This window comes from Oncorhynchus tshawytscha, linkage group LG02, assembly GCF_018296145.1.
Source record: "Oncorhynchus tshawytscha isolate Ot180627B linkage group LG02, Otsh_v2.0, whole genome shotgun sequence".
NCBI classification, from domain to species: domain Eukaryota; kingdom Metazoa; phylum Chordata; class Actinopteri; order Salmoniformes; family Salmonidae; genus Oncorhynchus; species Oncorhynchus tshawytscha.
Genome location: NC_056430.1, coordinates 52,565,767 through 52,581,751, shown reverse-complemented (window position 1 = coordinate 52,581,751; position 15,985 = coordinate 52,565,767). Strand labels below are relative to the sequence as shown.

Genomic DNA, 15,985 nt, shown 5'->3' with positions numbered 1-15,985 from the left:
ACAGTGAAGCATGGTGGTGGCAGCATCATGCTGTGGGGATGTTTTTCATCAGCAGGGACTGGTAAACTGGTCAGAATTGAAGGAATGATGGATGGCTCTAAATGCAGGGAAATTCTTGAGGGAAACCTGTTTCAGTCTTCAAGAGATTTGAGACTGGGACGGAGGTTCACCTTCCAGCAGGACAATGACCCTAAGCATGCTGCTAATGCAACACTCGAGTGGTTTAAGGGGAAACATTTAAATGTCTTGGAATGGCCTAGTCAAAGCCCAGACCTCAATCCAATTGAGAATCTGTGGTATGAATTGTACACCAGCGGAACCCATCCAACTTGAAGGAGCTGGGGCAGTTTTGCCTTGAAGAATGGGCAAAAATCCCAGTGGCTAGATGTGCCAAGCTTATAGAGACATACTCCAAGAGACTTGCAGCTGTAATTGCTGAAAAAGGTGGCTCTACAAAGTATTGACTTTGGGGGGTGAATAGTTATGCACGCTCAAGTTTTCAGTTTTTTTTGTCTTATTTATTGTTTGTTTCACAATAAAAATATTTTGCACCTTCAAAGTGGTAGGCATGTTGTGTAAATCAAATGATACAAACCCACCAAAAAAACCCATTTTAATTCCATGTTGTAAGGCAACAAAATAGGAAAAATGCCACGGGTGGTAAATACTTTCGCAAGCCACTGTACCTCCCTCCCTCTCGCTTTCTTTTTCTCTCTGATCTCTCCATCATGATGGCCCTCTGACTTGGAGCCCAGTGAGTAGGGTCCTGTCATTTCCAGGTGGGTGTCCGTAGCAGTGCCCGTCTGTCCTCCTCCACGCCTGTTCTCCATTAGCTGCGGTCTGGGTGCCTGGCGTCAGCAATCTCTCTCTCCTCCTCTCTCTCTCCTCTCTGGAGGTCAGGCCCCTTCCTCCCCACACACCCACACCACGGCCCGAACCAGCACGCTCTCGTGTGTGTTTGTGTGTGTCTGCACGTGTGTGTCCATGTGTTCCATGTGTGTGCGTCTGTGCTCCACACATTCCCCAGTTCTTCAGCACCCAAAGTATGCTTGGCTCAGTAGGACTTGATGGCTTTCAAAGCAGCGTGAAATTGACCTTGCTCTGTCAGAGGTTAGAGGTTAAGGTGCATGTTGTGGTGCTGGGAGGGGAGGCTAATGAAGGAACTGCATGGACTTACTGACAGGGGAATGCAGGGCCACTCTTAAGAGTCATATTCATGAGTACGCATTGTAGCAATGGAAAACTGAAATGAGCGTTTCTTATTGGACAAGTCCAGTTTTATTCTGTTTGATCCTAATGAATACGACCCAAAAGAGGAGACTCAAGATCAAACTTGAGAGATGAGAATATGGCCCTATAGCAAAGCAGGTTTATAGAATCCACATTGATCTTCAAAGAGAGTTTTGTATATTTGTTATATTTATACTTTCTTGCTCTGTATTTTGTAGCAGAATCATTCATCTAAGCTTGGACGAAATGTCAGTCTGTTCCAGCTTCAGCCCGCTACCGTTGTTGTCAGAAAGTAAGACTGAAACACTGGTATTCTAACAATGGAATACATGTGACGACTCTGCTTTCTTTCATGTGTTTCAGTACAGGTAAACAAAAACCTAGAGTGGCTTGAAACAAACTCCCATGGCAACTCCATGTACAAGACCACCAGACCTTTCCTCCCACATACACACGCACACACACGCACACACACGCACACACACCACACACTACACTACAAAGGACAGACCAAATCAAAACCAGAAACTCCACTGTTTATTTGGAGACCTTCTGATTTCTTTGTGTTGTTGCTTTGAAGACTATGTTGTGTTGTCCTGGGAGACTCCCGGGTGGTTCTGGGTAGTCATTCATCTAAGGTTAGGTTTTGGGTGGTGGGATGGAGGGAATGAGGGATGTTGAGGGGTAACACACGAGTGTGGCTGGGGGAAAAGAGCCCAGAGGAAGGCATTCCTTCAGCAGAGTTGATAACACTGATGGAGTAGCTAGCTAGCACACCAGGCTCCCCCCCAACTGCATTGTTCTTGTTGGGACTCATAAATCAAGTGCCATACTCCCTGGAGGGGTTGAGGCAAGTCAGTGTTTTGAGGCCATGTTGTGAAGCTACTTCTGTGATTAATGTTGAGTTGATTGCATTACAGTAGGTGTTGTTTCCTGCTTATTCCCTTCTTATTCTGGAAATCTTCCAACCAGGATTTTTGGAAAATCTGTGAAATTCTACCAGAAGGTTACCATCATTTTGCAACTCTAGGGCTAATGCTGTCTCACGATCCACTTTGTACACATTGTTACAAATGCATAGTTATGCCCATTAATGAGGGGTAATTGACTTATATACTTGTACGATAGGTGTGCAATTTCTGTTGAGTTACGTTTAACTGCCTTGCATTCTTAAATTTGCCTGTTTTTAGTTCCATTTGTTAAATGTATTGGTTTTACAATACCAATAAAAATATATTTTCAATGGAGCGTTCAATGCAAGTCCAACTTCTGTAAATGTCAGTCAATGTGAGTCTGTTTTTGAAGTTGGTTTAATGTTGTTTTCCAGGTAGTAGTATTCCTTCTGGGATTTTCCAGGGAGCCAACCCCATCACAGGCTCAACTCCATTCAACCCCACACAACAGGTCAGCACAGGATGTAATATGCACACCATTATGGACAACAATCTTTTATACAAATAAAAACAGCTCTCGCAGTACAAAAAGTTTCCAAATGGCTGGGATGGCATTAAATGGGTTTGGAATACTGCAACTTACAATTGAATGTGCCACTCATCTGGCTTCAGTGATAGCCTCTTTCACGACATGGTAGATATATATTTTTTTATAAATCTGTGAAGAAAGGGTGAAGCCCAATATGTCATCATTTGTAATATTCTGTGTATTTTTCTTTCATACATCTTAGGAAGTCTTTAATATTCTTCCCATTCCCTCTGTCAGGACTTCTCAGCATACTCTAGCTACAGCCAAAGCCAGTACTCGCCATACTACAACACACACTACAACAGCCCGTACCTCGCAAGCAGCAACATCAGCCCTAGTACCATCACCACGCCCATACCCTATCAGCATCCAGAACACCCTGCCGTGGTGCCCAATCACAGCCCTGAGTCCCACCCAGGTACAGATGGTTGGCCCGCCTCTTCTCTTTATTGGAGAATGATTTATTATCCTCTTAGCATTCTATTTATCTTTCTGTCATGTTCTTTGGTGTTTTAGACATTTTCATTGACAGGATGTGTGTGTGTGTGTTCCAGGAGAGTACCATCCGCCCCCTAGCCCCCCCACCCCAGGGAAAGAGCCAGAGGGGGTGCCAGCCAGACGGAGCTCAGACGGGAAACTGAGGGGCAGGAAAAGAGTCAGTGACCCACAGCCTCCCCTGGACTCAGATATAGAGGTAATGTTACAGTCCATGGAAGTCACAAACACACACACACACGTGCACACACACATATACACACATCCCGTCAATGGTAGCCATTGACACACTGAGCTACAATATGACCACAGACACTATAGACACACAACAGACCACAGACATACTGTTATTAAAATGTAAGAACACAGGTTACTGACAGTTAGACAGATGGTTTAAAGTGAAGTTGCACTTCCATAACTGTAAAGAAATCATCAGAAGTGTCATTTATAGACCTCACTCAGTAAATGTCATAAAAGAGTTCACAACATTTACAAATAGTTTAGTAGCTCTTGGTGGTCTTTTATGATTTTCCAAGTCATTTTTCTACTGATTGATCAGTTTGAATGTGTAGCCCGCACTGTCATTTTCTCTTCAACGTAGAGATAGAAAAATAACAATTTGGCTAAATATGTCTTTGTCTTATTTTCCAGCGTGTGTTTGTGTGGGACCTTGACGAGACCATCATCATTTTCCACTCTTTGCTCACAGGGAGCTTCTCCACACGATTTGGCAAGGTAGAAAAAATGGACTTCTATGACTTAAAAACACTCTCTCCATTATCACTTTTCAAATTAAATAACCCTGAAAGTATTTGACGGCTTATTTAAACTAATCCTTGATAGTTGCAAAGCTACTGGTAATTTAACAAAGTAAGCGGAATCATCAGTCATTTTGGTGAATAACAGGTCATTTATGGTCATTTGGTCATTTAGACTTGATAAAAATGTATTTACATTTACAATAACATTAGCATAACATATTCTTATTTTGTCATTTGTATATACAGTATGTTTTTTTTTGTTTTTTTGTGTCATTTAACCCCCTTTTCTGTGATATCCAATTGCGATCATGTCTCATTGCAACTCTCCAAAGGGCTCGGGAGAGGTGAAGGTCGAGTCATGCGTCCTCCAAAACATGACCGGCCAAACCACGCTTCTTAACACCTGCCCGCTTAACCCAGAAGCCAGCTGCACCAATGTGCCGGAAGAAACACTGTTCATTTGACGACTGACGTTAGGCTGCAGGCACCCAGTCCACCACATGGAGTCGCTAGAGCACGATGAGCCAAGTAAAGCCCCCCTCAGGCCAAACCCTCCCCTAACCCGGACGACGCTGGACCAATTGTGCACCACCCTATGGGACCCCTGGTCACGGCCGGTTGTGACACAGCCTGGTATCGAACCCCAGGCTGTAGTGATGCCACAACACTACGATGCAGTGCCTTAGACATCTGCACCACTCAGGAGACCTATTCGTATATATTTTACATTTGATACGGCCACACAGAGGGCCAGAGATAATTACAGACACCTGTGATAATCTGAAGTACCCAAAAAGGCCACTAGATGTAATTTGATAAAATAAAAATAAATACTTGAAAGTTACCAAAATTCTGGTGGTTTACTAGTAAACTGAAAATGTTTCCAGTAATATTCTCTCCCTTTGCAAACCTAATACTTGATGATATAAACTATGCAATATCAGTTAAGGGTGAATCCTAACTTCCAGTGGAATTGTGTGCGTTGATGTCAATGGGACTAAATTAATATTCTACTGGAAGTTAGGATTCACTCCTTAAAGCCTAACTTTTTAAGATGTGTTTTTGTCCTTTGCTCTCTCCTTGACTTTTCACACGCTTGGTGTTTTCCTTCTGTGCCCTCTTGTCTCTTTATATAATCCAGGGGACTTGTTTGGCCAACCCACGTCCCACTGTTTGATTGACAGCTGATTAACCTTTACATAATAGACAGGCAGCTGATGAGGGCAACAATAGTCATGTTTCTTTTTTTTGGCCACAACAGTGTTTTGAATTCTCACGGTCCCGCTGCGGTTTGACGCGATGTAAACGTGGAGTTGGAGAGAGAGAGCCAGAGCGGGAGAGAGTAACAAGTATTAGGCCTAAGCGCTCCACCATTTTGGCACTCTGTTGTTTCTTTTTCAACATATTGTCGGGGAGAAAGGAGAGGATGGAAGTGTTGACATTTGACTGGTGTGCCAAATTCCTGATTCCACCCACCCAGCTTCCCCGCTGAAACGGCAAACTTCAATCCGACATGCTCTGACATCAAAACTGAGACATGCCAGAAAAAAAAAGGTTTTGGGTGGGGGGAGGTAGAATCCTCAAATCCCCCAAAAAGATTCCGACCAAAGGCCTAGTGGGATTATTTACGAGCCAGGAATTGGTTTTCAATTAGGTAGGAGTGAGTTTGATATGTCTTCTCACAATAATGCTCACTGTCAGGCAATGACCAATGTTTATGTTAGCTTAGGTTTCCCTATATTAAAGAAACAGGATCCCAACTTTTCTTTAAAAAAAACATGATGCTGTGTCTAGACCAGACAGACTATATTGTAACTCCTTCCTTATGACAGTCATTGTATTATGACCAAACTCATTGAGGTAAACAAGTGTTTGGCCTCTGTTGAGGCAAGCAAGGGAAGCCTGGACCCAGGAAGGGGCAGAAAAAAATGGTTGTGATGAAAAACTGTTGTTTTCACTGCCTTTGAAAAACCAAGGTAAACTCTAGAGCACATGAGGATTTTATTCCCTACATTATTGGTCCAATGGCATTTTATTTATCACACGTAGGCTTACAGTGCCCGTGCCATCTCTCTCTGTTGCTCTCGCTCTCTCTCTTTCTTAGAGTGTGAATTTCCACTCTGCATGAACGATTTGAAAAGTCCACCACTGAAGGCATCAGTGAAATTGTCTGGATTTTTTTGTGCTTTCTGATATTTTCTTGTTCTCTGTGAATTCCTGCCTGTGATTAGCAGGAAGAGTAAGTTGGACCTCTTTAATTTTTATTTCTACCTCACTCCGCATTGAAGAAGACTTAGCAGGGAGTGTGATTATGGATAATTATCTCTATTTAAACTAAACACTCCCTCCCTCTCCTCCACCTCCCCTCATTCTCATCATCCCAACACTCTCTTTCTGCCCCCCTTCTTCCCTCGCCCCCTCATTCACCAAATCCACTTTGCTGTGGATCAATTGGAGGTGGGAGGAAGGCTGTCATTTTTCAAATTCTAACACTCCCCTTTGGCTGACGCCTCACTCCTCCAATTTTGTCACACTGCCAAGATGTAGAACCACCACTACAGCCACAGCGCCAGTACAGTATAGCACACAGCCACCTGCCCTGCTGGTGCCTAGCCACTCCCCACAACAACAATGTACTGGACTGTTTTCTGACAAACTGTGATTTCTCTGTTGTCTGCGGAAGATTTGTAACTCTCCCATCATTTAGAAAAGCGTATCTTCTTCATTCCTGAATTCTTCAATAACTGTGTGTATGTGTGTGCTTGTGTGTGTGCGTGCGTTTGTACATGTGTGAGTGTGTGTGTAACAGAAGGAGAGGTAGAGAGAAAGAGACAGAAAGAGGTAGGTTGCAGTTTGGTGGAAAGAATGATTGACAGAAAGGTAATCAGACTTCCTGCTCAGGTGATAGAACCTGTCCTGTCAATCTGAGAGAAGGGCTGCCAGTGTCTTTAGAAGGCTGTTTGAACAGGGAGAAAATAATGACTGTTAGGGGGGTTGGAGTTTGGAATGGCACCTGGTGCGCACGCAACCCAAAACAAGCGCATCTACAAGTATTTCTTCTGATTACAGTCTATATACCATAGCAGTATACAGTTGAAGTTGGAAGTTTACAAACACTTAGGTTGGAGTCATTAAAACGTATAATTCACTGTTTCACAATTCCAGTGGGTCAGAAGTTTACATATATTAAGTTGACTGTGTCTTTAAACAGCTTGGAAAATTCCAGAAAATTATGTCATGACTTTAGGAGCTTCTGATAGGCTAATTGACCTAATTTGAGTCAATTGGAGGTGTACCTGTGGATGTATTTCAAGGCCTACCTTCAAACTCAGTGCCTCTTTGCTTGACAACATGGGAAAATCTAAAGAAATCAGCCCAAAAAATTGTAGACCTCCACAAGTCTGGTTCATCCTTGGGAGCAATTTCCAAATGCCTGAAGGTACCACGTACATCTGTACAAACAATAGTACGCAAGTATAAAGTATCCATGGGACCACGCAGCCGTCATACCGCTCAAGAAGGAGACGCGTACGTTAGTGCGAAAAGTGTGAATCAATCCCAGAACAACAGCAAAGGACCTTGTGAAGATGCTGGAGGAAACAGGTATAAAAGTATCAATATACACAGTAAAATAAGGCCTATATCGACAACCTGAAAGGCCGCTCAGCAAGGAAGAAAGCCACTGCTCTAAAACCGCTACAAAAAAAATCTAGACTACGGTTTGCAACTGCACATGGGAACAAAGGTTATACTTTTTGGAGAAATGTCCTCTGGTCTGATGAAACAAAAATAGAACTGTTTGGCCAGAAGACCATCATTATGTTTGGAGGGAAAAGAGGGATGCTTGCAAGCCGAAGAACACCATCCCAACCGTGAAGCACAGGAGTGGCAACATCATGTTGTGGGGGTGCTTTGCTGCAGGAGGGACTGGTGCACTTCACAAAATAGATGGCATCATGAAGACATCAGTCAGGAAGTTAAAGCTTGATCGCAAATGGGTCTTGCAAATGGACAATGACCACACGTATACTTCCAAAGTTGTGGCAAAATGGCTTAAGGACAACAAAGTCAAGGTATTGGAGTGGCCATCACAAAGCCTTGACCTCAATCCTATAGAATATTTGTGGGCAGAACTGAAAAAGCGTGTGCGAGCAAGGAGGCCTACAAACCTGACTCAGTTACACCAGCTCTGTCAGGAGGAATGGGCCAAAATTCAACCAACTTATTGTGGGAAGCTTGTGGAAGGCTACCCGAAACGTTTGACCCAAGTTAAACAATTAAAAGGCAAAGCTACCAAATACTAATTGAGTGTATGTAAACTTCTGACCCACTGGGAATGTGATGAAAGAAATAAAATCTGAAATAAATAATTCTCTCTACTATTATTCTGACATTTCACATTCTTAAAGTGGTGATCCTAACTGACCTAAAACAGGGAATTTTTAGTAGGATTAAATGTCAGGAATTGTGAAAAACTGATTTTAAATGTATTTGGCTAAGGTGTATGTAAACTTCCAACTTCAACTGTATATTGCTACTTCTTTTCATCTGCAATTATTTTAATCTAATTCCTGTCTAGCAAGCAAACTTCACTTGGGAGAATACTAAATCCATTTCAATTCACCATTCTTGGATCCCTGAGATATATCCCTGATGCTAGCTGGCTAGAGAAATGCTTGCTACTGTAACTACCAAGGCGCTTTCGCTCTGTGTCAGAGACGTGATGGGGGTCCAGTCCATCCAATTAGCATGTGTTGTGAGTGTCACTATTTTCACAAAGATGCTGTAGGGAGTAAGACATGCACTACTGGCTCACAGACTGGGCAGAACCGAGTGAATTGAGTACCCATCCTGTGGGCTAGGGAAAGAAATATAATTATGCCAAGGCAGCCTGGTAGCAAACTCTCTGTCGGGGCCCGGTGGTAGGGAAACCCAGTGTTAGATAATCAGACTAAACACTTTGTCATAATTACATACCAAACCTCTTATGACATCTCAGTCAGGTCTATTCAACTGAACTTCAATTCTATCTGTGTGGATAAAGAGTCAAGTTCATTTGCCATTTGAAGCTTGGTTGTGTCCTGCTGATTCGACGGTGTATCGTGCAGAAGATCAACATTCATTATATATTCATAAATCCTTTACCACTGTGCGTCCTACCTGTTTCTATAGCCAATAACATCAAGAGAGACAACCTTTTCTTTCCTGAGATGAACAATGACCTATGCAAAGTAATGTTATGAGAGTAAGTCCTCTTAAACACATGTGAACAAGTGGTTCGTGAAGGGGCGAAACCTAACTTCCACTTTAGTCAAATGTTCACAGAGTTAAGACAAACATTAGACAAATGTTCGCATCGGTGTCAATGGGAGAGTAGATGACAACTAAGTCCATCCTTGTATAAAACAGCTGTATTGACCTTTTGTAATGTCTTTGTCTCCTTTTCAGGACTCGTCCAAGGCAGTGTCGCTGGGGCTGTGGATGGAGGAGATGATCTTCAACTTGGCCGACTCGCGGCTATTTTTCAACGACCTGGAGGTGAGACTCATTTACCTGATGGATTCGATCATCTCTTATCCATCCTCCGTTATCCATACTGTTGCTCATCCATCATCTAACATTCACACTTCTGTTTATAATCTATCATCCATATTTGTGCTTATTATCCATCATTGAGCGTCCATACTGTTGTTATTAGGAATCACATACATCATCCATCCTCTTTATTATGCATCATCCATAACGTTGCTTATATCCATCATCCTCAATTGATACTATCAGTAGGGCCAGGAGTTTTCCCAGGATTTATGTGACAGCCCTCATGACAATACTACATCACGTTTAAAAAAGATTCCCTTTCATATTGTTAGGGTTACTCTGTCATATTCTCAAAAGATTTGAGTTTAAAGCCTAACTGTTTAAGTGGGCTAGGGTTAAACTGGAGTATTTTTAACATCATGAACAACAGGTAGGTTTTTCTCTGTGCATTCCACGGCCTTGTTCTAACAAAGACCAGGCTTAAATTTGGTTTGTGGTGAGAAGGAACACTGAGTTGTTAATTATAGGTGTGTGTCTGTCTCTTAAAGGGAGATTAGTTGTGGGGAGGAGGAACAGCTGAAGGGAAGAAGGCAGAAAAAGTCGTTTTCAAACCCGCTTTTTAAGTTCCTTCTATTTGTCATCCTCTGTTGTTAGTTCCCCATTCAAACAGTAGACTAGTGGCGGCCATCTTTGTTAGTCATATGCTGTGGTTGATTTATGAAGTCATTTTCCTTCAGGTTTGTCAGCAGCTAATAGAGCACCAATAGATGCCACAGGCTGAGTAACCTGTACGCGATGAAGAGATACGAGCTAGGAAAAGCTCTATGATAACCAGGTTATAGAGAAACATGCTTTTAGAAGAAATGGAGGCTAATTTAACTAGCTCCAACAATGTGGTGGTCTTGTGCTTTGAGAATAGCCTAAAATCTTCCATATGTCACTGTTCATTTTGCACGTCAGATATGTACTTGTCCTTACATGCCAATTCATGTCATTAAATCACTTTAGTTGGAGAGGTGTTGAAATGACTGCTGCGGGGTCTAGAGCTGCCTATAAAAAAAACTAGCTTAGCCTATTGGGTTCTGTGGGTCGTGTTATCGATTCCCTCTGTGTCTGTGGGAGCTGGGTCGCAGCATTGGGAGAGTGTCAGGGGAGCATTGGGGGAATGAGGGATGCTGATATTTAAGAGTGTGATGAGTTAGCGTCTTCCTGTGTCTCAGTCCGGTGTAGCTGTGTGAGAGAAGAGATTGAAGTCAGTACTTACTGAAGTAGGTTTCAGGGGATAAAAGAAGGGAAGAAATGAGAATAGCAGATCAGAAGTGGAGATTCAAAGGGATTTGGTGGAGAGGAGGTGGGAGGATAGTGCATGTATTATATAGTAGCGTCATGGGAAATTCGTTTTTAGGATTTGTTTGAGGAAGCAACTTTTTGCACAGTAGTTCACTACCCTGCCTTATATCTACTATAGACCTTACTTCCAATATATCAAAAGTCCAGAAATCTTAATAATTTAATAATAATACATTAATACTACACAAAATACTGTTCATTGGATCTTGTTTTTAGTGGGCATATATCTGAAGGTTCTTTGGCAGTTGGCAAAAGGTGTTGATGTGGTATAAATCTTAGTGGGGTTTATTAGTGGAGTGTGGTGGTGTCAAGTAGAGCCGGTACGCTCCCATATTCCAAGTACATTTTTGTCTTCTGGCGCCTGGATGTCCCAGCAGCCTATTTCCGCCTCCCTGTTGTCTTTTGTTTAACATTTTTTATTTTGTTCTATCACTCCCCTAGGCTCCCTTAAGAAACCTGCCCGTGCACAGCTCTGAAACGGATCTCCCTCTCTAATATATCCGCTTTCTTTCCCTCTCCTTTCCCAGGAATGTGACCAAGTTCATATTGATGACGTGGCATCAGACGACAATGGGCAGGACTTGAGGTACTGTACAGCTTTTCCTCTTGAACTCAACTCGGCCCCACACTTAAACCAACTGAGTGGGTTTAGTAAAGGAGGGGGTGGGGGGGGTGGGGTGGGGGGGGTATATTGAAAATATGTCCTGCTCTCTTTCTTGAAAACATCTCCCACTGGGCAGACACTGGTTGAAAAAAACATTGTTTCCTCGTCATTTCAGTGAAATTACGTTGAACCAACGTGGAATAGACGTTGACTTGACATCTGTGCCCAGTGGGCTGTCTCTCTCTCTCTCTCTGTCCCTTTCTGTTTGTGTGTTTTTCTGTGTGCGTGCGTGTAATAACAGTATCATCATTCTTAAACGTCTCATCAGAACAGTACTGTCATTCTCTATGTCTGGCTTATTCCAGACATTTTACTACGTAAATTGATGAAGAATTTTAGGATAGATTTCCAAGAAATAGTTGAAAAGTGCAAGATGTTGCTCAAATGCCTATGTGCGTTCCTTACCATTTAAGTGCTTTTGAGCATGTTACCCTTTTCCACACAAAAATATTTATGAACCTCATTACATTGGATTTGCAAACTGCATGTTCTCCCACTTAAATATAACGCACTTATAATATTGATGTATTCTATATTCAATTTGTTTGATTTATTGTGTTATTTATACTGTCAGCTATTGGTCTTAAATCCAAAGGCCTCTCTCTCTCATGGTTGGCATCTTTCTTTTTATTATTGGTCTCAGCCTTGCTCTTTTTATAGGATTTTTTTTTTAGGCATAATGTATTAAACCATTATTTCATTACCTTACTTCAGTTATTATATTATACGAGGCCTACTCCATGTAACTAAAGGTTCTGGTCTTAGGCACTGGTCAAATCCCACCAAACGTCAACTAAATGTGTACATTGATTAGACATGGTTGTTGTCTTGCAGCATGTATAACTTTGGCACAGACGGGTTCCAGAGCCCTGCGGGTGCCGGTACTCTGTGCCTGGGCTCAGGTGTCCATGGTGGGGTGGACTGGATGAGGAAACTAGCCTTCCGCTACCGGAGAGTAAAGGAAATCTACAACACCTACAAGAACAACGTGGGAGGTGGGTTCTGACAGGAGCTAGAAGAGGTGTGTGTGTGTGTGTGTGTGTGTGTGTGTGTGTGTGTGTGTGTGTGTGTGTGTGTGTGTGTGTGTGTGTGTGTGTGTGTGTAAAATATTCTCTAGCGGTTAACTGATATACAAATCACAATGTCAATTTAAATTGGTTCATTCTGTATGATCATAATAAATAATGAACATTGCATCTTCATATACTGCTCAGCTATCAATGTGTGTTTTGTTTTTGTATACCAATCTATGATGAATAATGTGTTAGTGTGCGATTGTGATTGTGTCAGGTTTGGTGGGCAGTCCCAAGCGGGAGGAATGGCTGCAGCTGCGGAGGGAGATGGAGGTCCTGACAGATCTGTGGCTGACCCAGGCTGTCAAGGCCCTGGCCCTCATTAACTCCAGGTCAGGACACACCCCTTCTCAACTGCCTAGCTACCCTATGGTGGAACTATTTAGAAAATAATAAACTATGTAAAGTTATATTAGCGTATGTAATCCATAAAAATGAAATGGACAGTACTCCAAATGTATTGACCTTTCATGTTTTGCATGGTTAATAAATATAATAAATAAGTATTGAAATTGAACCTGGAACTCTATAGAGCTACAGTATATACACAACCAGGAAATATTGACAAGACTAAGATCGGGAGCTGAAATATCCGTTGGCTGGTATTTTTTCCTTGTTGTCACTCTTTTTTTGTCCCATTCAAACTGACACAAGGAAATGATCGTACTTGTTTGAACATGACACACATATTGACATCATGTGTTGACATCTCTCTGTTTCCAGACCAAACTGTGTGAATGTGCTGGTGACCACCACCCAGCTGATCCCAGCCCTGTCCAAGGTCCTGCTCTATGGTCTGGGCTCAGCGTTCCCCATAGAGAACATCTACAGTGCCACCAAGACAGGTGAGGCAGCACACAGCACTCGATATGGCGTAGAACACTTGTTAGGGTTAAAAAGCCCAACTCATCGTGTCAAGGAAGGAATATTATATTCACAGTTGGGCTGATTGTGCACAGATAGTAGTACCCGACAGAAAATGTTTCCCAACCACGCTGCGAAAACAATCTAGTACTAGCAGACTTTGGTTTTGTGCGATCCTTGTTTATGTTTGTGAAATTTTTATTAAGTGTTATTTAAACACTTATTTGTTAACACTTACGTTTAACATTTTTAACACTTAATTTGTAAAGAATTTGAACACTTACATATGTCTAACACTTATTTGTTAACTGTTACTTTTAACACTTTTAAACACTTAACATTTTTAGAAGTAACACAACACTTATATTCCAGGGAAAGAGAGCTGCTTTGAGCGTGTGGCCCAGAGGTTCGGCCGGCGAGCAGTGTACGTGGTCATAGGGGACGGAGTGGAGGAAGAGTCCGTAGCCAAGAAGGTGAGACTCACATGTAACCAGGAAAAGGATGTGGGGGTACACAAGATATTACCCTCTGCCTTATGTTTCATGCTAGGAAGTCAGATTAAATTGAATATGCACCCACGCATATTATTTGCTGCGTTTGCTTGTTATTATTTGAAAAAACAAAATAATGTTTATATCCTGCAGGATGAAATTGTGTTCGGTATTAGTTTGACTGAACCCTCTCCAACACTGTCTAAGATTGTATTAGCTCGCCAAGCTTAGGCAACTTGACTGTGGTTAACCGAACAATAATAGCCAGCTAGTCACATTAGTCAGTGTTCAGCTAGTTACATTAGCTACCTAGTTTAGCCAGTGTTCAGCATTTAAAACATTTCTGTTTGTGTCTTTCAGTATCTAGTTTAGCCAGTGCTCCACGTTTTAAACATGTCCTTTTGTACCTTGCATTAGCTAGTTTAGTCAATGTTCTAAACATGTCTGTTTGTGTCTTGCAGAAGAACATGCCTTTCTGGAGAGTGTCGTGCCGGCCTGACCTGGAGGCTCTAAGTCATGCACTGGAGCTGGACTACCTCTAGTGGGCGCTATAACAATCCCATCATGCCTTTAGCCAGTTCCTGCCTGGTGATGCCGCTTCCTGTCCAATGGACCAATTGGGTTGAGGGCAGCGACGATTCACCACCATACAAAAAGCAAAGAATGACGGACCAATCTTTGTATCAGCAGGGAAACGCAATTGTTACTGGAAATTGTACATGTGCTTTCACCCGTTCACACAGGGACTTTTACATGTGAAAGTTATCCCACTTTGGAACTTTAGAGCGTTGCACTGAAAATAATGACCAAGGTCAGGGATGGGCAACTGGTGGCCTCTGCAGTTTTTCTCTTGTTATGTCAATTAGGCCATATCAGCTAAAATGTTTTAGATTGGTAAGTTTGGCTAGCGGTCAGCTATCTAAACCAGCAATCATGGTTGAATTACCGGCCGGGGGCCACCATTGATTTTGTTAGTCAGTCTCACTCAGATATCTTATTAAATACTGCAAACATTTCTCTCCAGCCTATGGCAAAATGTGTAGAATTACAAAAATGTCGCTGTAAAACAGCAAATGTTCTTCACCGCCCATGGCAAAATGAGTAGAATTGCAGGAAATGTGTTACAAAATTGCTAAATCTTCTTTCCGCTCCATGGCAAAATGTGTAGAATTGTAGCAAACTTTCTTTAAAGCTCCACATTTTCTCTACGCCCCATGGCAAAATGTGTAGAATTGCACAAATGAACTATAACATTTTTAAACAATGTCTCTCCACTGTCAAGAGGAGGGCTGCTAAAATGCTTTGCTCTCAATGTGGTTGGTGTGACCCGCAAGCAACTACCATCCCTCATAATGAGTTCAGTTTCTTGTGGCCCCCAGACCCATCAAAGTTACCCATCCCTGACCTAGGTGATCCACAGTTGAAGTCGGAAGTTTACATACACCTTAGCAAAATACATTTAACTCAGTTTGTCACAATTCCTGACAATCCTCGTAAAAAATCTATGTCTTATGTCAGTTAGGATCATCACTTTATTTTAAGAATGTGAAATGTCAGAATAATAGTAGAGAGAATGATTTTTTTTAGGTTTTATTTCTTTCATCACATTCTCAGTGGGTCAGAAGTTTGCATACACTCAATTAGTATTTGGTAGCATTGCCTTTAAATTGTTTAACTTGGGTCAAACGTTTTGGGTAGCCTTCCACAAGCTTCCCACAATAAGTTGGGTGAATTTTGGCCCATTCCTCCTGACAGAGCTGCTGTAACGGAGTCAGGTTTGCAGGCCTCCTTGCTCGCACACGCTTTTTCAGTTCTGCCCACAAATGTTCTATAGGATTGAGGTCAAGGCTTTGTGATGGCCACTCCAATCCCTTGACTTTGTTGTCCTTAAGCCATTTTGCCACAACTTTGGAAGTATGCTTGGGGTCATTGTCCATTTGAAAGACCCATTTTCGATCAAGCTTTAACTTCCTGATGTCCTGAGATGTGACTTCAATATATCCACGTAATTTTCCTACCTCATGATGCCATCTATTT

General features: G+C 42.2%; 1 protein-coding gene across 1 annotated transcript in view; it reads left to right on the top strand.

The window, feature by feature from the left end:
- The window catches only part of eya2 (EYA transcriptional coactivator and phosphatase 2), a 67,932-nt gene extending 52,464 nt beyond the window's left edge, over positions 1 to 15,468 (top strand). The window contains exons 6-16 of the mRNA XM_024445392.2: positions 2,558 to 2,634; positions 2,950 to 3,130; positions 3,267 to 3,406; positions 3,859 to 3,942; positions 9,417 to 9,506; positions 11,384 to 11,442; positions 12,355 to 12,515; positions 12,811 to 12,925; positions 13,317 to 13,438; positions 13,830 to 13,930; positions 14,410 to 15,468. Coding sequence (XP_024301160.2) covers positions 2,558 to 2,634; positions 2,950 to 3,130; positions 3,267 to 3,406; positions 3,859 to 3,942; positions 9,417 to 9,506; positions 11,384 to 11,442; positions 12,355 to 12,515; positions 12,811 to 12,925; positions 13,317 to 13,438; positions 13,830 to 13,930; positions 14,410 to 14,490 — 1,211 coding nt within the window. The 3' untranslated portion in view covers positions 14,491 to 15,468. The remainder of the gene's footprint in view (positions 1 to 2,557; positions 2,635 to 2,949; positions 3,131 to 3,266; positions 3,407 to 3,858; positions 3,943 to 9,416; positions 9,507 to 11,383; positions 11,443 to 12,354; positions 12,516 to 12,810; positions 12,926 to 13,316; positions 13,439 to 13,829; positions 13,931 to 14,409) is intronic.
- The last annotated feature ends 517 nt before the right edge of the window (positions 15,469 to 15,985 follow it).